The sequence below is a fragment of the Ptychodera flava genome, chromosome 8 (genome assembly GCF_041260155.1).
Source record: "Ptychodera flava strain L36383 chromosome 8, AS_Pfla_20210202, whole genome shotgun sequence".
Lineage (NCBI taxonomy): Eukaryota > Metazoa > Hemichordata > Enteropneusta > Ptychoderidae > Ptychodera > Ptychodera flava.
This window is the reverse complement of record NC_091935.1, coordinates 38,750,814-38,774,850: the sequence shown is the minus strand read 5'-3', so window position 1 is coordinate 38,774,850 and position 24,037 is coordinate 38,750,814. Positions and strand designations below refer to the sequence as shown.

At 36.7% G+C, this 24,037-nt stretch overlaps 2 protein-coding genes across 2 annotated transcripts in view; both read right to left on the bottom strand.

Moving 5' to 3' along the window:
* Window positions 1-24,037, bottom strand: part of LOC139139312 (cubilin-like) — a 250,854-nt gene that overhangs the window by 65,440 nt on the left and 161,377 nt on the right. The window lies entirely within an intron of this gene.
* LOC139139449 (uncharacterized) lies at window positions 5,871-11,215 on the bottom strand. Its single transcript, XM_070708363.1, has 3 exons — window positions 11,083-11,215; window positions 7,037-7,350; window positions 5,871-6,075 (listed from the first exon to the last, which is right to left on the bottom strand). The coding sequence occupies exons 2-3, from the start codon at window positions 7,345-7,347 to the stop codon at window positions 5,871-5,873; spliced, it is 516 nt and encodes a 171-aa protein (XP_070564464.1). The 5' UTR covers window positions 7,348-7,350; window positions 11,083-11,215.

Below are 24,037 nucleotides of genomic sequence, written 5' to 3'. Positions count from 1 at the left end.
CATCACCCCTGTTTTCATTACTTTACACTGGTTACCTATGAAAGCTCGTATTCAATTCAAAATTTTATTGACTACTTTAAGATTGTTAGAGGTGATGCACCGCTTTATCTGACCGATTTAATTGATCTGTACGTACCGTCAAGAAATCTGCGATCTTCTGAGAAATTGCGTTTAACTCATCCTCGCGGATATTTTAATAAGTCCTACGGTCAAAGAGCATTTTCGGTATGTGCTCCTTTGCTGTGGAATGCACTGCCCTCAGAAATTCGTTGTGCCAGAAATGTTACTTCTTTTAAACGTTGTTTGAAGACCCATCTTTTTACCAAGTTTTACTCATAATTGTAGTTTTTTGAGTTTTTAGCTGTTTTTGTATCTTTTAAATACTTGTGTTCAGCGCACTGAGACGTTTGTGGAGTGCGTTTTTTAAGAATTAAATATTATTATTATTATTATTATTACTTACTGTAGAATTTTAATAGTGTTTTTTTGTATTTTGACTGTTTTTACTCTGCAGAAATTTTCATAATTTTTATATATGTACGTCTTTTGCATAATTTAATTGTTTTTACATTTTAAGTTTGTCATGCTTTGCTTGTATTTTATAAATTTTGAATATGTAAAGCGCACTGAGACGTATGTGTAGTGCGTTTTAAAGAAATAGATATTATTATTATTATATTATAAGATGACTCTGTCAAATTCAGATGTGTGTCTAAGATGATGAATTAGTAAATTTGTAAAGGTAATAGGATCATGAGTTATTTAAATGTGCAATAAGAGCTGTATGTTTATTGATATAATTGTCTTATCATGACACTGGTATTATACATAAAGTTGAGCATTGCCTTTTTATAGCTCCTGGTATTACAAATTACATCCATCTTTACAATATCTCAGACAGTCTATCTTATTTTACAGTAGTGTCCGAGAAATCCCAAAATACATGGTGCAAGTGCCAAATATGGATTGTAGATCGTCTACACTTAAGTCATAATCCACAGACTCAAATGATTTTAGGTATATCACTCTTCCTCAAATTTTACCATAATTTTTCTTGAATACATAGTTTTATCAATGGCAAAACATTAGATCATCGATGGAACTCAAGGAAAGTAGTCATAAGATAGACAATGTTTCTGTCGTAGTTACGGTGTCATTATTAAATGTTCCATTAAATCCGAGACAGATTTTGCTGTGTTTTTTAACGTTCTCTGTAACCTATCAAAGGCATTGTATTGTGTGTACTACAAAATGGCAAAATGTTGTTCTTATTTTCTGCAATATGATTTACATCTTAACAAACGAGACATAAGGGCATATCTTGTTTTAAGAATTAGTGACGGATGACAATTACTTTGCTTTCTGGTTCGCGTTCGTCAAGATTTTCCTATTCCAAATAAGTTGAATATATATCGCACTTTCGAGTTCACAGGTTGGCGTCAGTATTTAAAGAAGTGCTTTAGGAGGGCGCCCCCACACTGCTCTCGAATTGGATTAGAATAATTGTCACACATATTACCTGTACGTCGTTGTGCGTGAATATCTACTTGTTCAATAATCGTAAAAGAATGTTTCAAATTGAAAATTCGAAAGTGTGAGAAGTTACACTGTTCAATCTAGTCAGAAGTGCCTTCGATTTCGCATTGGATAAATAATTATTGAAGTGCACCCAATGTTTGATAAATATTCTCTCAATGTGAGCACAACTTAATTGTTTGAAGGGAGACGTCGCAAAAATTAGAAGATGGTTAGAGGTTTCAGGTACAAAGAATACTGTAACAAACAATGACTTGTGTGCTAACACATCCCGCAGATACTATTTTTCAGTGTCTTTGGTGAGCTATTCGGGCAGTCAATTTAGTATCTTTAAAATTTATGAACTCGATTGAATCGTTTCTAAGTGCATAAGACTGATGATCTACAAGTACAATGCCCTTATTATGCAGTTATCGCTCGGAGCCGAGGGAATAGAGTAGTAGCCCTCACATTTGGTCAAATCTAGGGTAAAACGGCAGTACATCAGCTTGCAAACACGCAGTATAATTGTTATGTTTAGCAAGACGCGTATCAGTTATAAAGATTACTCAGAGAAAATTAGTAAATTTGGAGTCTTTCGTCCCAACTTTGCCTCATAGCATCTGTCACTTTGAAGAATTCAGAGGTTATTGTAAACGAAATGCAAAGTTGTTGATTTCATCATGGAACATAGGCACCTTCAGTAATATTTTGCGGATATATATTTTTATTGTGTCTTAAGCGAAAAAAAAACTAAGAATGGCTGAGAGTACTTTCCGTATGACAGAAAATGCATGTGATATGATCCAATGATGAGTATTTGAAGCTTTCCGATTCAATCATTTAGCCAATTTTTACTGACGAGGCCTTCAACTTGGCGTATACTTAGATTAAAGGTAGCATAGACAGTAAAAATGAACCACGTATGTTCTTTACGAAAATCAGTTTACGGAAGAAATGACCAAGACTCTCACGAACCGTCTTTTTTGCGTCACAAGTGGAAATAAAGTTGAATAAGCGAACGCGTTTAGTCTTCTTTAATTGGCTTAACCTCAAAAGTTCTTCATAAGTCACCCATGTCACCCGATTTACCCACTGTAACATTGGCAAGAAAGAGCGGAATGTATGATATGCATTTTGAAAGTGAGCATCCTAGTTTACACTAAGGGTCATATTTTTCGTAAATGAAACATTTTGCAAGGAAGGCAGCTACACGAGAAATTGAACGCCAATCTGTTGATAAATGCATATTATTACGTGAGAGAAAACGAACAAAACGGTGAACTCAGCAGTTTCCTTTTTAAATGAAATTTATTACAAAAAAATTAAAACTAATCGCTGAGCCAAGGGATAGAATACAAACTGTAAAGGTGTACAGGCGACTTATCTCACTAGGAGGCAAAGTTCCAAAATCAGACAGTGAGGCAGACCAATGTAGTCCTTTGGCTTGCTTGCAGGCTTGAGGTTGCACAAAGTCCGCAGAATAAGTAATGAAAGTCAATGTAAATTAAGACTTCAAAAATAAAAGTTACACTCTGTTAACGCATTCATCGTAACTGAGATGATCTAGTGCAATCTAGAGGAGTACCAGCCACTTACTAACAAAACCCAACCACAAAATCTAAACGCCGTCAAAAAACGTCATAATTTCTTCTATATATGAGCTTTTTAAACACTTATAAAAGTTTTTTTTATATATTAAACACTTATAAAAGTGCAGTTTGGTCAAGCTGAGACGTTCTACGCACCATCGCCGGAGGACACTCAAAGGGCTTTACACTCGTACTCATATTCGATTGTAGGCTGTTGATACAAGTTTCACAAATTTTATACCCTACGCATAGAACAACTTATTTTCCTCCCTTGATAAACGAAATATGTTACATATCAGTCAAGGCAATCAGAAAACGAGTTTTTGCGTCTACGGTCACTGGTGCCGACAGTATGACGACTTCAGCAATTGAAGCTTGTGTGTTAAATCATGTCAGAACGTTAATAATCTGATTCATGATATATCTGTTTGTTTCTAAAGTGCAAAATATACTTCCAATATTAAACGAGCTCATAACTATACTAGCCTTTGATGTTAAATGTGCTATCGCTCTAAAGGTTTTTGCTTTCACAGATCTACTAAAATTCAAATCTTTTAGCAGTACTTGACAGCAAATTTTCATTTATTGAAACCCAAGTTTGATGGCATTGTTACATCAAAGTCTGACAGTGTCGCATCAACTCTTGGTTTCCTAGTGTATTAAGATGGGCACGTCCATAATTTCTTTGATTTGTGTCACTGGAAAAGAGAGAACATGAAGATCGAATCAACCTGACTCAAAGATGTCATCGTAGCCTGTTTGTTGAAGGAAAGTCACTTTACATAATAGCGATATTAGATGCTCTATATCTGCACAACGATGAATTTATTGCCATTGTTATTGAACGTCAGCCTTCTGCAAGTCGATGCTGTTGAAAATTGTTCAGCTTAATAATATTCAATTCTGTAAACGGGTGATACATGTAACTCAAACTTTAAAATACATATTCATTATTTTTCTTCCATGAAGCAAGAATATTTTTGTTTCTTCTGTGCCTAAAGTAAGTTTTAGCCCAAAATATTAGCCAAGGCTTGCAACCCATCACATAGTGTACATGTAAAATCAAAAGGTATGAACTTCTTCATATAAAGAAAATAAGCCATCTCTTCCAAGCGAATACACTGTCTTCCTGATTAAAAACGACATCTCAGTAAATATTAACTTTATGATAGAGGATTGCGGCGATAGCTACCGTAATGCCATATAAGAGGGTAAATATAGGGTTATTGTAGTGGCGTGTTTTGGTGAAAATGTACACTAAATTTTTGTCTAACCTCACATTAAAATTGAAGACATGCAGCACCACGCACCATGTACATGAATTTTCACGTGCGTTTACCTGTGCAACGATAACTCTTTGGATGTTCGCACATCGTACGCTTTAATTATTATTAATTATTTTCAATACTTGAGTGTTTAGCTATGCTTATTGTCTTCATTCTTATATTCATCAGTAAAAGCGATATATTATCAATACTCATCGTCCAATGGTGAACTACTTTGTAGCCAAAACGACCACTAGTAAAATAATCCCTACATGCCTACTGGTAGCTCGCCTCTTCATTTGATATTCAGATGGGATGTTTCGACCACAATAGCAATATCACCTGAAATTTAAGGCTGTCCTTCTAACTGGTGTTTCAATTCATCAAGTGTGAAAGGTGAACTTTTTGAGTTTATGTACATTTGTTCTCTTTATGTGTTTTTCCCATTATGTCATGAATCTTATATCTGCTTCTACTGGTATGAAAACAAGAGGAAACAATTATACACAACGAAAGCGTCAGCGCCAGCACAGCATCCTCCTTAGAAATGTGAGGTTGTCGTACAGATAACATGTAAACTGAGAAGGCTACGATTTCGTGTATTATTGAAGGTTGCTCTAAACAATGTAATATAAATAGCATCACATATTAACGAAAGAGTTTTGCAATATTTCTTTATATATGTGGTTCAAAAGTCTTTATTTTAAGTACAACACAATCAGTAATGTGTAAACCTTACATCATAATCAGACGATGTGGTCTCAAGTAAAACGTCAGCAAAATATCCTTAACATTGAAGAGTCCACATAATTCTTTAAATTCTTTAAATGCTTTAATGTTCTCCCCCTCCTCCTCCTCCTCCTCATAGTTTGATTTTTGTAATGATCAAAATGTTCATTAAGCACCAGGAATTGTGAAAGCTGGCACTTGCAACTTGTATTACCTTTGGGTTTTTCGAATAACATTTAACTGTGCATCTTAAATAAAGGGTGCGTTTTCAAGGAAACTTACATGTAAGCCTTACTTAATGGTGTTTTAGTTGGATATGTACTGATCATCACATAGTTTCTTATGTGGTGTTGTTGGAGAAATGATTTACGATGATCTTCTGCAAGTTGTCAGTGAAAGGCATGTCTTCGTAAATTAATATTCTCGACAACCATTTGCAAAGTTAAACGGTTGTGTCAATTGAATGTGTACGGGACTTACAATTTTATTCTTTTCGAAAGAAAATAATTTCTTCGTACTCTAATATTTCTCCACAGCCATTTGCAAAAGACTTAGCAGGTAAATAAGTCGTCTTTTTGCCTCTCAACTCTGTGCCGTGGCACTTACAATTATTCATCGCAACAACAAATTAATGTCATTTCTTTGTTACCCTTGAAACTCAAAATCTAACAAATAAGTAGCTTTCAAAAAGGACGTTCCACATATTTGAACGTCAGAGACGGTAAATGTTACAACTGGATACGATGTTCTCTTCACAAAGGAGCGTTGTTCATGTCTTGAAGAAAAGCGATGTATCATTAACAGTTACGTCTTCGTCTCCGACAACGCTGTCTTCCCATCTACATTTCTCGCATAACATTCTTTCATGAGGTTCATCATCGTCCTCTTCATCTTCACCGTTATCTATTGGTGGATCGTAGTCACCTTCATCACCTGTCTCCAATTGATGTTCACCGGTCATAAACCGAACTAACCTATTAAGGGGCAATGCAATAATAAGATTGAGTAATGAAGTAATAACCAACTCGTAATATAACGATTAACAGACAATTGACACTTGCAGGTTATTAAAGCAATCTGTGACATTTTTGGGTCAATCTTATCGCGCAACAATTCACGATATACTAATGTGGTGCAAAGACACCTAAATAGGATACCGCATGATGTCAACCTAGTGATTCAATCCTCTGATATATATGATGGTGTAATATATGATAAGGTCAACAGGTGCTGCCCTTAGTCAATGTTTGATAAGGCTGATAATTGCGGTGTGTTGGTTGCGTGATAGAGGATTGCAAGTGTTTAAAGAGGCATGTATTGCCTATGGGCTTAAGGATCAACGGGAAAAATATTTTTATGGTATGAATTAGATAGGTACAAATATATATATATATATATATATATATATATATATATATATATATATATATATATATATATATATATATATATATAGGTTCGTATAACGGGTTCTTACATTCTTACATAGCGCACATATCAACAAGTACAAAAGGTGTCCCACATCAAGCAATACGTCTCTTTATGTAAGTAAAGGGAGAAGAGACTGTTGGTAGCAAATACATAAATACATGTTTTTGACAGAAATATCGTTGATGACAAGGGCAAACAAAGTACACATTTATTCTCTCTCTCTCTCTCTCTCTCTCTCTCTCTCTCTCTCTCTCTCTCTCTCTCTCTCTCTCTCTCTCTCTCTCTCTCTCCTCTCTCCATATGTACCTTTTCATGTGCATCGCGTAACACAAATGATACCCACCGTCAGGCCAAATTTTAATAAACGTAATTTCCTCCAATCCTACCTACCAAAATTTTCGAATGCATGTCACCGGAAACATCATTTTTTATTTGGCTTCATATCGAAGTCATTGTAGCCATCTATAATATAGAATACCGGGAAGTGCGTTCGCTAAAGCTTACCTAATTAGAGCTATTTCTATCATCCTTATCTTGGTACTGTCATCGAATATCATAATTTTGCTATCTTTACAACCTCTGCATTTTTGACGCCAGAATTTTGCAACGCATTGTCTTCTAAAATCGATTGTAAGCCAGCCAAGATGAGAACCCCACGATTTCTTGCATCTTCTGCAACCAGAGCGGCATCTGCCGTGTACGCTTTGATATCTGTATTTTGAGGGCACACTAACTGGATCAACATCGTACTCTGCCATCACTGCTTGTATAGCTTCAACATACTCTTCTCTCATTTCAGCCATGAAGCCTGCCATCGTCTGACAAAGGAAAAGGAATAGTCAAGGTTCAAGTCATGACAAAGTTTTGAGATTTCGTTTATAAAGCACAAAAAAGCTAAACCGATAACGGAACCGACGTTTTGTTTCCAAAAGAAATTCATGCAATTACAGGTGGAAAATTGGTATATTTGAGAGTTAATACACCTGTTCAAATTTTGTTACAATGATTAAATCAATATTTAGCGTCCAACATTTCGCAAAACTTTCGTTCTACCAGGTAATGCAGAGATGTGTAATTTCAACAGCTGATAGTTTCTCGCGAAAATGCAATAAATGTAATGCCGATTATGTTCTTCTAGAATCCTATATAAAATCAGGGGTAGAGTCAGTGTTTGAAAAGTGATGAGGCCGATCTTGCCTGAACTTTCAAGAAGTCATTAAATTTACGTAAAAAAATGTATCTGGAGTACGTTTGATGAAACCATTGAATGACTATTGACATATTAATATGGTATATATTGATCATCGACTCCTAAGAGATCCACTGCATGGATCATAAATGTTGGTTGTGTCTCTATGATACAAGTAAAATATAAAGGAGAGACATGTAAATTTATCATACAATGGTAGAATTAGACTCTCCACAGTCGCTGTGCCTTGTTTTGTGCGCGCCCACGATGGGCCTGCATTCGAAGACTACGCTGTGCAGCTGTGAGCACGCGCTGCCAGACACAGCGACTGTCCGTTTTGCAAGGGTATGAATATTCATAAGGGTAGTGACGTCAAAAGAAATACCTATCTAACTGGGCGGAGAGGATATATACTAGTAGCCGGTAGACCTATATACGTGGTATGTTTTTATTTTTCATTTTTCATTTTATTTGGCTATGCTACTTGTCATTTTTGTTTAGATTAACGGGTGTGTGGAGTTCTATAAAGTACCCGGATCAGGCAGAAATCCGACCGGTCGCTTGCAAGAACGTCCAGACCCTGGGATTCGCGTCGCGTCTCTGCAGGGCGCGCGTGTTCCAACGGGGGAGAACGCGAATCGCAGGGTCTCTGCCAGACTATGGTAGAATGTGCTGATATCAAAATGACGTCCCTTGTGTGTGTTAATTTTCTGATATTCTCACTTGAAATCAAACACGACGTCGTCATAACGGGTTTCGTTTCCGAGACGTACTTGGATTAGGTATTTGTTGAATGCTTCTAGACTGGAATTTATACAATACAGCATCATGCTATCTTCAAGTGTTTTGAACGACCTAAGGTTTTCATGTTAATTTCTTGAAAGGCGACATCGATGTATGTTGTGCTAATGTCAATACAAAACTGAAGATGTGACATATGCTGGAGCTCCAAAGAAGAGGATGTATCACTTAGCGCCCACACACGGAGGTACGTACGGATACTAAAAATGCAGTCTGCGACAGCCAACTGGGACTCCCACTTTGCAATCTGGGACCGGTCCCAGATTGGGTTTTTTTGGCTATCTGGGACTGGGACAGTTGTGCGTTCTGCATTCTTGATGGATAAGTCATAACGTTCGCTTTAGGGACAAGTTCCTCCTTAAGGTTCATGTCAAAGTGCATGGACGGCAGTTTGAGTGCAAAGGCAGAAATTATGGAGAGTAGACATTGTTTACCCAAAAAAGTTTTAGCTCTATGTTCTGACCACAGTCCTAGAGGGACTGTGATCTGACTAAACAAAATATCTGACAGTGCTAGACTAGTTTGTTCCTGAAATCCACAAAAATTAATATTTCACAGTATATCTGATTTGTGCACAAAAAGAACCTTAAATGCAACTTCTTGAAGCTTTGTTCGTTTATCGATCTTTAATTTTTCTGTCTGAAAAAAGTAAAAAAATTCAACCTGTCACTTGTAACTAACACCTTTTCTAAAAGTAATTACTAACAAACAGTCTTAGGTTTATCGGTAGTTTATTGTTATTATAAGTAATGAATAAAGTGAGATGACTATGTATTGCCATGGTCCTGTTCTTCTTCCTTGACACCTTCCATGCTCTAAAAGACTGAAACTGACATGATAACCTCCCTGAAACCACAACTGCAAACAGAAAACGACTTTCGAAGGCTATAACAGTTAAATCAGACTTGTATAAATGATGCAAATATTTAAAGAAAAATCATCTTCAAGCAGCAATACCATTAACACAACAACAGAAAAATACCTTTGAACACTCTCCTGTGCTAGCTTTACAAAATTAGAAATTACCAATCTCGGCTTTTCAACAAAAAATAAAATCGGTCTGAAAGAATAGCCATCACAACATTAAGAACTATCATTGTTTCTGATACAAAGGTTTACATAATGGTGGAGTATTGACAAAAATACAAGCAGCAGATTATACACCATACATAATTACACATACAAAAATAAATATATCTACTGCAACATATACATGCAAATATATCCATCCAGCCAAACACATGACACCACAATGGCATCTCCCACCACTGTACAAGGAGATCTAGATCTGTTTTAACACGATCCCTCTATCACAGTGGGACCGTGGTTTTAACAACTTGCAAGCGTGGAGGTAGAAGCAAGACTTGTAATGCCATGCTTCAGGCAAACGGTCTAAAAACGCCAGCTCCAGCTCTTGATACAACATTCATAGCAAATAATTTGGTGCATGAGTGGGAAACGCATATCTGAATGCAGTTGACTTCATCATACAGATGGTCAAAATGAAACCAACTATAGGGAATATGCCCTCATAGAAAGAAAATGAACAACCGAAGTCTTAAACAGTGCCATGTTTATGCGCAAACACCATGAATGATGAAGCAAACTTGTCGCTAAAATGAAAGGATATATGTAGGAGTAATTCTATTGAACACACTATATCATTCTATGTAATAATCAAACCACCAACAGAATACATTTAATCTATTTAGAAAAGTTCACAGAACAACATACAATGTGTGACGGCCAGAAGCCACTGTCTCTCCATTTAAAAAACATGGTCTGGGACTAGGGGTCCCAGATGTCCAAAATCCCAATCAGGGAACTGTCCCAGATTGCAAAAAAAATATGGCCTGGGACGGTCCCAGGTGGCGGAAAACCCCAATCTGGGACAGGTCGCAGATTAAATTTTTAGTAAACTGGGAGTCCCAGATTGTGGTCCCAGATTGCATCTCTAGTACCTGTACATACCTGGCACACGGTTGAATTTGTTTTCCTACGTCAGATACTAAATTGGTATTCGTCGAAAATATACAGGGTAAACACATACTGAAGAAACGATTGGTTTCTTTTTCTAAAATTAAATCACGTGTTCCATACAATTGTTTAGCAATCGGTAGAAAACCTCAAACCTCAAACCTCAAAAGTGCCTTGGTAGTGTATTAATTCGTAACAGGCAGACATTCTACGAGAAGGCACTGTATTTATAACTCGGTTTTTTGTACTGCAAAATAGACCAGGATATTATTAAAGCCGCCCTCAAAGTGTATAACAAAGATATCACTGTACTTCGGGGTGAGTTGCTGAAATCGTGCCACTTTACGTCTAACCTAAAACTGTAGTACAAGATTTATCTACTGTTGTATCGAGTACTATGTTGTTAAGCATGTCAAGAACAAAAAATTACCTAAAGATCTAGTCGATAATAGAGAAGAATTCAATCTGTAAAGTTCTCTTAGAAATTCTCAGCAGTAAAGCTTACATACATACCATTTCCTTCTTAATTCATCAGTCAGCCGGAAACGTATACAAGGAATTAAATTCTCGCAATGAAACTCACCTGTGATTCTCTGACGATAAAAAATCCGTCAATCTGAATCCAAATACGTGCGCTTATTACACCTATTCTGTTACAAAATCTTCCACTAAACTTTAACCGTTGAGCCTCTCGAGGTTCTGACTCACGGATTAAAATCAACTGACTGAAAGAATACCTGTCACGTTAGGTAAATAAAAAACTGTGGATTCTGTATTCTACGAATAACGAGCTATTTTAAGAATGCTTCCGCGCGAAATGACTTCGAAGTCAGGACAGAAATATACGGCAGATACCGATAGAATGAGTCACAGGCGATAAGCTGGTCTGTCTTCCAATAGATTATTATATTTTAGGCTATGATTTCCTACATTACAGGCAAGCATGGTGCAATTAGAATCCAACGTCAAAGTGGAAGAAAGAACAGTACTGTTTGAGCCGGAACCAATACCATGTGAAGCAACAAAACAAACATTTATGATACACTTTGACCCAATACAGAGTTACGTGTGAACAATATATGCATTGCCCAAACCTTGTCAATTATTGGCTCGAATCGCAACAGTCATGAATAGGAGTATGTACTTCTTATACTTAGTTGATGAAGTGAGGATGGGATTTTCCCTGCGACTTTCCTCTTGTCACAATACATGCAATGTTGTTCAATGCTTCATAGCAGACAAGTTTCCAAATCATTTGGTGCCAGAAGGCCCTTTGTACGGGGTTCAAGCAAAAGAGATCGCCAGAAGTCAGGTTGTTGAAAAGGGAAATACGAAATACATTCATCACTTTAATTTTTTTTATACGCATTTTACAGATGTTGAAAACTTTGAATTCTCTTGATCTGTTTTATTGTCTCCTTGACAACACTGTACCGTTGTTACATGATCCAAGTGACAATGAATGTAAAGTCTTTTACATGAAATGCTGTGAATTTCGCTTCGAAACTTTCATTTCGACTTGAATAAATTGACGTACTTCGGTTAATAAAATGATTTGAAAGGCATTTGACCTGAAATATCTTTTAGAGTTTGTGGTTCTTGTCTTAAAACGCAAACAAGTGTCAAAGACGTCTTCTTGAATCGGAGAACAGTTTGTGTCTGATAATAAATGATGTCATTTCGCAAAATTATGAAAGAAAAGATATTTGCAAGTAATTATTATTCAAAAGCTAGAGCAGAAAACTCGGCATCGGTTCGAAATTTGTAGTCTACTACACGTTTTCTTATCCAGGGAGTTGCCACTGCTATTTAAAGCTCCAAATGCAATCCTTGACATCTGTAAGGAAGGAATAATAATACTGTTAGATGCAGATATTACTATTTATCTAACCTGTTCCAAAGAGTAGCTGTAACATTTTCATCTACTTCAACGTTATTATTCTACCACGTCTGACAATGGACTGACAATTACTTTTCTTTTTATTGAAATTCTTCATTCATTCATTGGCCTCGCTATATTGGAGCAACGTAATATGAGATTCTTCTAATTATGTCGATATGTTTAGATCATGACACACAACGCTAACCAACAGATGCAACAAAATGGCAAAATATAGTGTTTCAATCGGGTCTAAAAAAACGCATCATTTCACATCGCATTATATCGTGTCACCACACCAAATCACTTCACAAGACAACACAATAAGGTGCAATGTAACGAGAAGCGATGTTTTGATGAGGCATGGCATGTTACATACTAAAATGTCTTGTGATCAGGTATATCACTGCGATAAGTTATCATCAATGTTAATAGTTAAAAATACTGACTTTTACACATTTACATGTCAAACTGACGACTAAAATAGCAAACTATGAGATAATTGTCTCCATAAAGCCTCTAATGAAGAGATATCACCAAAGTACTTGAGTCTTGAAAATCCAAATTTAACAGAAAGAGAGAGCTAAGTGCAAAATGAACGGAGACAACATATTTTTGTGACAAAAGCCTGATTAGATACCGGGTAGACTGAGACTGATTGTTCCCGTAGGGGAATTTCTCGTCAGGAGTATCATCAAACAGTTCACCAGCAGTCGGAAGAGAGCTTACCTGAATTCAGAAATTCTGTGCATATGAATCTCATGTAATTTTTCCCAAATGAATAAAGTGCAATTTTGATGACGACTCCTTCATTTTCACTTATTTGATGGTGAAACTGACTTTGCTTTAAACCTTATTCTTTACGGAAGGGGTGCATTGCGGAACTTTGCCAACCTCTTTGGTTTGAGACCTTCAATCACGGTCCTTCCACAAAATGTGGAGGGACCGTGCTTCAATGGAGTGTGAAAGGTTTAATGTGAGGGGAACGTAGACTCTCTCACAGCCCCTTCGTTGGCTACGCAGTTATGCGCCCTCAACGGTCTTTCTAACAAGCGATTATGATCTGAGGTGAAGCCAGCGAGGGGCTGTGAGAGAGTCTAGAGGAACGTTGCCTGTCTAAGTCAAAAACGCCGCTAATATAGTTATGATTTTACAATTGAGATAAAGAGCTAATACGTGATATAATTGTTATTGTGAACTTGGTAAAGTAAGATTTTAAAATGAAATGTGTTTTTATTTGAGCTCACTGCGATGAATGTCTCTGTGCTTTAAACCTCATTCTTTACGGAAGGGTGCATTACAGAACTTTGGCCAACCGCTTGGGTTGAGACCTTCAATCACGGTCCCTGCACAAATGTGGAGGGACCGTGCTTCAATGAAGCGTGAAAGGTTTGACCTGCAAAGGGTCAAAGAACGAATAGAGCACAGGCAGTTCTAATATTGCTTCACTTCATCACAGAACTCAGAATATCAAATGGAGAAACACGATGACAACTGTGTTGTCGTCACCGAAAGAAAAGACTGCTATAATAATTCTATGAATGTCTCTGAAAACCAAATAGAGTGGGCTGTCCTGTTCGAGGTTTCTCTCTAGGGCACATTTTTCTTCCCATCTTAATACACATGTTTGTTAAATATACCATCGGGGAAAAACATATGCACGGCGTATTTCACACAGACATTTTTTCTAAATTATAATTTATCGATGGTTGTATTATTTCCAAAGTGTGCCTCTAACTAGACTTTTTGCAAAGCAAGTTATGAGTCACTGTTTGTCACTGGTGACAAATGTATCAGCTTGGTCCTCATAGAAAAACAAGAAATAGGAGTGGATTTGTTTGAATTCGCTTTTCGTGAGTCAGAGTTTCATGCACCATTGCGGGAAGAAAATGTGTATGTTTGTAATCAATAAAGCAGAATACGCGAATGCGTTTAAACTTGTTTAATTGACTTAAAATTCGCTTCGGGGATAAACATTCGGTTTATGAGATGAGTTGAAAGGAATCTTTGGAAATAGGCACGGACCTCCGCCCTCATCTTTCTCATGTCAAATTTAAGGCCTTGCAGGTCAACCCTATGGAAACGCCAGTATTAACACGAATAGAGCACAGGCAGTTCTAAATTGCTTCACATCATCACAGAACTCAAAATATCAAACGGAGAAACACGATGACAACTGCGTTGTTGTCACCGAAAGAAAAGACTGCTATAATAATTCTATGAAAGTATCACCAATTTAAGTTTATTTTCAAATTTTGTCATTTACATTCTTATTCTGTGCATATATTGCAGCTTATACAAATGTTCCCGCATGAATAAAATGCAGGTTTTGGTGGGGACGCCCGCCATTTTCACTTATTTACTGTGAAACTGATTTTTCTTTAAACTTCGTCACTTACGGAAAATGTGCATCACGGAGCAACCTCTTGGTTTTAAGACCTTCAATAGAGTGTGAAAGGTTTGATGTGAGAGCAACGCGGCCTATCTAATCTCAAACGCCGCAGAATATAGTCATGTTTTTTCAATTGATATTTTAGAGCTAATGCGTGATAGCATTTATATTGTGAACTTAGTAATGTAAGGAATTGGAAATGTGTGAGTTTTTTTGCTATTGTTTTTTTATATCTAATTTGTACTTACTGCGATGAAAAAGTCCCCAAATTTAAAATTGAATAACAAAAAGGGGAGTGCGGTAGTCTTTACGCATGCGTTGCGAATTCTCTATGCATGGCAAGCTGAATTATTTGCAATCAACCTCTAAAACTACAACCAGGAATTTAACTCCTTTTCGTTATTAAATCGATATTTTCATTTACTCCTTTGAGTGTTTTCTAGATTATAATTTATCAGTGGTTGTATTTAAATTCATTTACAAAAACGTGCCGATAACTAGCCTTTTTCCAAAGCAACTTATAAGTTGTTGCTGTTTGTCACTGGTAGCAAATGTATCAGCTGTGGTCCTCAGAGAAAAAAGAAATAGGAGCGGATTTGTTTGAATTTGCTTTGCGTGAGACAGAGTCTCATGCACCATTGCGGAAAGAAAATGTGTATGTGTTTAATCAATACAGCAGAATACGCGAATGCGTTTTAAACTTGTTTCCAAAGCAACTTCTAAGTGGTAATTTTGTGTAACTTGTGGCAAATTTATCAACTATGGTCCAAGAGAAAAAAAATATGAGCGGCTTTGTTTGAATTCGCATTGCTCTGTCTCATGCACCATTGCAGAAAGAAAATGCGCATGTTGTTAATCAATAAAGCAGAATACGCGAATGCGTTTAAACTTGTTTATTGACTTAAAATACGCTTCGGAGATAAATATTCAGGTTGTGAATTAAGTTGAAAGGAATCTTTGGAAATAGGCTCCACACCTCTACCCTCAACTTTAATGCCTGCAGGCAAACCCTTTGGAAATGCCAGTAGTACCACGAATAGAGCACAGGCAGTTCTAATATTGCTTCACATTTGTACAGAACTCAAAATATCAAATGGAGACAAATGATGACAACAGCGTTGTTGTCACCGATAATTTATTTATAATTAATTAATAATTTATGAATGTGTAATGGAAATATCTATTATTTAAGTTCTATTTTAATTTACCACGTAATTTACTTTCTACAACCAATTCTGTGTATATACTGAATCTTATTTAAATTTTCCCGCATCAATAAAATGGACGGTTGGTGAAGAAGTCCGCCATTTTCACTTATTTAACGGTGAAACTGACTGTGCTTCAGACTTCGTCACTTACGGAAAATGTACATCACGGACTTTGGCCAACCTCTTGGTTTTAAGACCTTCAATGGAGTGTGAAAGGTTCGATGTGAGAGGAACGCGGCCTATCTAATCCCAAAACGCCGCAGAATCTGGTCAGTTTTTCCAATTGAGATTTTAGAGCTAATGCGCAATATCACTATTATTATGAACTAGGCAATGTAAGGAATTAAAATTAAATGTGGTTTTCTTTGCCCTTACAGCGATGAACAGTCTCCGAAAACCAAATATAGTAGGCTGTCCTGTTCGAGTTATTCTCTTGGTACATTTTCCTTCCCATCTGAATACACATGTTGGTTAAATATACTGTATATTTCAAACCGACGTTTTCGGAAAGACATTTGCAAATAATAAATACAAAGCGCTAATTTCAGGCAGGAATAAATGAGGTTCCTCATAGTGACCTCACTTGTCAACAAAACAAGTTAAAATACACGCGTAGGGGGTCCATTTGTTAGGGGTCCCAGGTGCCGGTAGTCATTGCGCATGCGTTGCAAGTTCTTCATGCATGGCAAGCTGAATTCTTTGCAATCAGCCTCTATAACTACAACAAGGAGTGCAACTGGTGGCAAATTCATCAGCCGTGGCTTCAAACAAAAAGACATCTGAGCGGATTTGTTTGTATTCGATTTGCGTGGGAGAGAGTCTCATGCACCATTGCGGATAGAAAATTTGTACGTTGTTAGCGAATAAAAACAGAATATGCGAGCGCGTTTAAACTTCAATGGACTTAAAATGCGCCTCGGGGATAAATATTTGGACTCTTAAACTTTTTTGATCTTGTGGGGGCTGATTTTGAAGCTCTCTGAGTAAGAAAGATTTTCGCCGTCTTAGATTTTACGATAGAAAAGTTCACTTATCCCTGTATAGTTAATGGATGGCGGCCACTTTAGATATCAGTAAACACTATTTGGGAATTTGTTTCTCTGGTACCGAAATTTCCACTGCGAAGCGTAGAGTGTATTCATTCATTCATATTGAAGGGAGACCATGTCTAGGATGGACTACAGCATGTTTTGGTATTTGTTCATCAATCCTCACATCTCTTTATTTTTTATATTCGTTGGCTTCATTTCGTCCCGCATAGGCAACTGGTCAGCTGCAGAGTATTGTTCTGCAAAGTCAATATGTCTTCGTCTGGTGTAAACATGAAGCTTTCGACATACGCAATATTCATAGTTTGCGTCATCTAATAGTGTTTCACTGATTCACCATTTCAGTTTTACCTTACATTGATAGTTACATATACTTCAATAACACCATTATCCTGTCTGTAGTTGACTTTTAAGTGTAAAATACCGGTTGGTGACTGGTAACTCTGCATAAAGTTTGTATGTGTGTGTGTTTGCGTGTGTGTGCGTGTGTGTGAGAGAGAGAGAGAGAGAGAGAGAGAGGAGAGAGAGAGAGGAGAGAGAGAGAGAGAAGAGAGAGAGAGAGAGAAATGACGACGAAAACCGTAAATTCCTCTGACAGATCAGAAATCCATTTTGACGACCCTTTCAGACTTCTACACGGAAATCGCTTCGTGTCTGATAAGATGGGAAGGATTCTTCTTTGTATACGGTGGCTGTCACAGACTATCCTGAATCAAAGTGTGACTGTGCCGCACTTTCCAATATTGTTCAGCCAAATTGTCCATCACTCTTGTACATAATACTTTCTTGGTGTACGTATATACTGACTACATTTAATAAATAGGAATTGCATTCGGGATGAACGGAAATGTTGAAAGGAGTATAAACTGGGCACTCGTCATCGTCTGCTTGGTTTGTGGTAAATATAAATTATAACTAAAATCAACAAGGTCATATCAATCTGGGATTGTTAGGGGAACTTAGAAATAATATTCAAGTGTAGTAACGATTGTGGGGAGGGTACATGCAAATAAAAATTACTTTGTCCAAATCTTTGTCAATTTATGGTACATAACGTCACAAGTTGGTAAATGAACATTTGACATAATTTTCTCGAATCTTTATAAAGACTCTTGTTCGATTAGAAGGCAAGGTATTATTTGAATCATCTATAAAAACAATAGCTAAGTAAGGTGCAACGCACGTGCTATTTTCGTATGCTATCGTGAACAATATAGTATAGAACATTTTGGGGATTTGCCAAGAGTACCTATCGAAGCAGTACGGCACTCGCAGATAGCGCGATAAGAGCTTGTTTGTTGCACTGAAATTACATGAACTGATTACAATGGAATTGAATGTTTGCTCTGGCGTCCTTGAAGAAAAATCCTGTTCTTTCATAAATTAACAGGAACAAAACCAAAATTGTTAACTTTATGCTGTAAAAAAAGAAACTCGGAGCTGTTCAGTATTCATGAAACACGTTATTGTTTCCTTTTGTCCTGGCAGAGTGATAGAGGTCATACTTTGCAAACCACGCGTGAACAATCGTTTTATCTTACCTTCGGCTACTGTAGAAAAGGTGTGTCTATCTTATGAGACAAACATTTCAAGCGATATTCCACGTCGACGTCGAGACTAGAATGGACAGATTCAGATCAGGCGTTTAAAGGTTTATATGGCATCCCCTCAAATTCACTCACTGTGACGTTTGCAAAAAAATATTTTGAATGTAAGCTACGCCTGTTGAAAGTTAACATCTTAGTTTTCCTTTGTTTTTTCTAAGTATGAATTTAAAATGTAACTTATTTGATTTTTATTCTGTTTTGCCTATTAGAGATCTACGAAAGAGACCGTACAATTTAGTGTTATTTAATATTGATAGTATTGAAATTAGAACTATTAACTTTTAATCATCATAAATTTTTGAAATGAAATCTAAGCATATAGTTGGTGTATGATGATGCGACAATATCTGTTGTCTGCAGTTCAGATGCATACTGTTATGTAAATATCTATAATCACGTTCTATCTGCACGTTTCTCAACATGTGACATATTTTTGCTTACTCCCCTCATGAACGATTTTATGACAATGCTACATCAATCTGTTCAAGCCATAATAGTGGCCTCCATGCTAGAAAACGTCTTCTTTTGGCTCAAAAATGGTAGAATGTGTGTTATGACAAGACAACTTTATTTCCATCCAGATTAATGGTATGGTTAGAACTTCAAAGTAAATTGCGAAGCGTAGAGTGTATCCATTTGATTTATGTTGAATGGAAACCATGCTTTGGATGGACTACAGCAATTTTTGGTATTTTGTTCATCATTTCCTAACACCTGATTATTTTTTTATATTTGTTGGCTTCATTTTGTCTGTGTAGGCAACTGTTCAGAGTATTGTTCTTCAAAGTCAGTTTGTTATCATCGTCTTGTGTCAACATGCAGTTTTCGACATACGTAATAGTCCAAGTTTGCGTCATCTAATGGTGTTTCACTGATTCACCATTTCATATTCACCTTACCTTGACAGTTATATACTTTAATTACACTATAATCCTGTGTGTAGTTGATATATTTGTGTAAAATTATGGAAAGCCATGACTGACTTAAGTGGTCTAATATCACGTTGTCCTAGGCATTAACTATATTGTCCTGGGCATTTAGTAATATTGTCCTTGGCATTTTACATGATGTCCTGGGCATTTCAAATATTTCCTGCGAATTCAATATATTGTCCACGGCATTCAATATATTGTCCTGGGCATTCAATATGTTGTGCTGGCATTCTATATATTGTCCACGGCATTCAAAAATGTTGTGCCGGGTATTGAATATATTGTCTTGGGCATTCAATATATTGTCCTGGGCATTCAATATATTGTCCTGGGCATTCAATATATTGCCCTGGGCATACATGTTGTCCCAGGCATTTGATATGTTGTCCGGGGAATTCAATATATTGTCTTGGCATTTTTAGCTCACGTGTTCACACACGTGTTCGCACACATGACCTAATGTCATAGAGATGTCTATCTGTCCTTCCGTGTGTGTGTGTGTGTGTGTGTGTGTGTGTGCGTGCGCGCGTGTCTGTTTGTCTGTCTATTTGTCTATCTGTCTGTCTGTTTACACGATAACTCAAAAATACCTGAACGGAATCAAGTCAGATTTGGTAGACAGGCATCATATGCTGATGGCAAGAACTAATTATATTTTGGTTAGTGTCGCTTGAACATTTAAGTTGTCATGAAACATCATTTTTTTCGTACAATTGTTTCTTATGGAGTCAGTAATGACAGTCTCGACATATATCAAGAAATACACCACAATATTTTATGAAACTTTTCGCAGATGACAATGTCAGAACATTATGATGATACTGTGAGAGTCATGTCAATTATCTGCTAATTTGCTAATTTAATGATTTATTGTAATAAGTGATATAACTCCGAAATTCCTACACCAAATTTGATGATACATGCAACAAATATTGATCTGATATATATCTTATTGTTTGAGAAGTATCGGGCAGTTTCAAGTAAATTAATAGCTCATTTGCATATTTTATGAAGTTTTGTAATTAGTCATATAACTGCACCAAATTTGATGAAATCTGCTTCACAAACTGATCCGAATGTCTTGAGAAGCATTTAGTAGTGTGATGTTAATTAAATATTCATTTGCATATTTAATTAACTTTATAATTAGTGATATAAGTCTAAAATTATGGCACCATATTTGGTGAAACCTGCTATAGATATTGATCTCACACTGATAAATATCTGATTGTTCAAAGCACTGAGTAGTGTAAAGTTAATAAACAGCTCATTTGCATATTAAATGAAGTTTCGTAAGTTGATGAAACGCATACATATAATGATGTGACAGATATTCGATTGTTCTGTGAAGCGTACTAATATTTAATTAACCTATTGTAAATCTAGTATATGTTGTCCTAGGCATTTTATGTTGTACTGCACACTTTATACACAGTTTACAGACTGCCGCACAACACTGCACGCTGGGTATAAAATGTGAATAACAAGCACTACTAAAGTCAAAGTGGTGAAAAAACAACCAGAAAATATTACTTGATTGTAGCAAGTTCTCGAGGGCTTTATCGTATCACAATCGCAGGCGACTGACTGTGCATCTGGTAAATGTTGATTGAACATGGCCGATTAGCCATAGTACCGGGACGTAGGAGCTTTTGTACAGAGAATAAGTCAAAATAAAGTCATTTAAAGGCTCTATTTGTCCGGGGATTTGTAATTTCCAATGCGTTCTAAGATTTCATAAATTAGTAATCAGCTATTACTGATGAGACAAGCCTGTAGGTAAATAAATAGGAGACTGGTTGTTCAGTGTGAAAAGAGTTTGTGTACTGTTTATTATTTTTGTCTTTGAGGACCTGCCGCTAGTTAAGCAATGTTTGGGACGAGTGGTTTACATTTAGGAACAGAGTAGTTATATATACTACAACCTTATCAATACCCAGCTCTACTTAAACGTCAAATCTGCGTCGCTCGCCACTGTAATTGTAATTCTACCGGACAAACAGTGTAGCCTTTGCTTTGGCTTTTCTGTTCAAATTGTTTTTAGGTGCGCCGCTCGGCTCTTCGCAAAGCCCTATATTTGCTGTTCGGGCTAGGCTCGGCTCAATTGTATTACGGACTTTAACTGCAGTACATCCCTCATTGAGGGTGTGACCGCAGATGAAAAAGACCGTAATAATACCTACCCATGTCGACATCAGATTTTAATCAGATAATAGATTAGCCTTGGCTAGGCTAGGCGCAACTAGGCCTGGGTTTGAAGTTTGGCAGGCTATTAAGCCTAGGAGTACATTCTACCCCTAATTTGAGTCAGTGCCTCACTGTTTAAGTCAATTTCCTTTTGAGAATTCCGCCAAAGTCGCGAATCACGCGGACCAAACATTGATTCAGAAAAAGTCATGGCCCTTTTACAGGGCGAAAAAACTTATGCCTAGGACAAGATATTAAATGCCAAGGACAACATGTGAAATTCCTAGGACAATATATCGAATTCCAAGGACAACATATCAAATGCCTAGGATAAAATGTAAAGTGCCTAGGACAATGTATTGAATTCCCAGGAAACATATCAAATTTCCAGGACAACATAATGAATGCCCAGCACAATATATTGAATGCCCATGACAACATATTAAATGCCCAGCACAATATATTGAATGTCCAGCACAATAGTTGAATGTCCAGCACAATATGGTTAATTCCTAGGACAACATGATTTTAGACCACTTAAGTCAGTCACGGCTTTCCGTATAAAATACTGGTGGATGACTGCTAACTCTGTATCAAGTTTGTATGAAATGACGATGAAAACGTGAATTCCTATGAGTATGCCGCAGTGGCCGATATTGTTCAACCAAGTTGTCCGTTACTCTTGCTTTCTTTGTGCCTAAAAATCATTACAATTTTGTACTTGCTATGTGTACGTATACTTTCTTTGCGTACGTACTGACTACATCTGATTAAATATGAATTGCATTGGTAATGTTTGAAAGGAATATAAACACAGCACGCTTCATCGTCTGCTTAAAAATTTTCGTCCTTGCTTTGAGGTAAAATATCACTCATAACTAAAATCAACAAGGGCATATCAATCTTGGTATTGTTAGGGGAACGTAGAGTTAATAGTCAGGTGTAAATGAGAATTGTGAGGAACAAAACACGCAATAAAAATTGTGTTCAAATCCTTGTCAGTTTACTGTACCTGACGATATAAGTAGCTGTGAACATTTGTCACGATTTTGTCGAATCTTGATATAGACTCTTGTTCGATAAGGAGGCAAAGTATTATTTGAATAATCTACCTTTTTATTGAGATATACATAAAAAATGGTAATTGTGGTAATGTACCGCGCTAGTGCCATTTTAGCAAGCCATCGTGAACAATATAAAACATGAGGGGGATTTGCTAAGAATAACTATAAAAAACTACAGCAAAAGCAGATAGCGCTGTAAGAATTTTGTTTATTTGGCTGAAATTACACGAAGAGCTCACAATGGAATTAAAGATCTGCATGAGAAAGCCCGTTTTTCATAAGTTAAAAGGGACAAAATGCCGATTGTTGACTTTAGACTAATAAAGTGACCCAGAGCTGCACTGAAACACTTCCATTGTTAGCTTTTGTCCTGGCTTAGTGATAGACGACATACCTCGCAAACCACGAATAATCGTTTTCAATGACCTTCGGCAACCGTAGGAAAACTGTGGTAATCTTTGCGAGACCGACATTTCACATGGTTCCACGTCGATGTCAATACTAGAAATCGATTGATATAGATCTGGCATTTAAGCAAGTTCATATGATATTCCCTTACAGTATCTGTCTCAAATTGTGCTCTGTCTTCACTTGATGATCAATAGCATTTCAATAATTATCCATCGAAGTGTAGTGTAACCGTTGTTGCAATTACTGTTTAAAGTCGCTTATCATTAGACATGTCAGTAGACAGCATCTGAAAAGCCAGTTCGGTCTACTATAGTCGATTCCTTATTTTGTAGGTCAGTGCCTGATTCGGGTTCCTGTAAGTATTGGCGGGTACCACTTATAGTTTGTTTTTCAGACATCAGTTATCTGACAGAGCGTTAACTGTAGCAGAATAAGGATTGATGCAAAAAAATGATACTATATACCTATGTTCACCAGTTTATCTATAAATCAGTCACTGTGTTGATTACTCATATGGTATGCTCTTAATCTCTTTGAATCATCATAGTTACATTTATTACAAATTGAGATAGAAGAGTAAGCATATTTACTGCGTGCATATATATGACTTCAGAAGATAGTGACCCATACCAGCTCAACGATTGTATTGCACAAACACTCAAAGCCTAAATGTCGACAATCAAATAGTTCCAACGGAATAAGAATTGCATCGTCATTCAGAAATAAAGTTGTAATACTGTCATATTGTTCAAACACTTCTGTTGTGGGTTTATTAGTGAATAATGCGCTCATTGTGTCACCTCACAAAT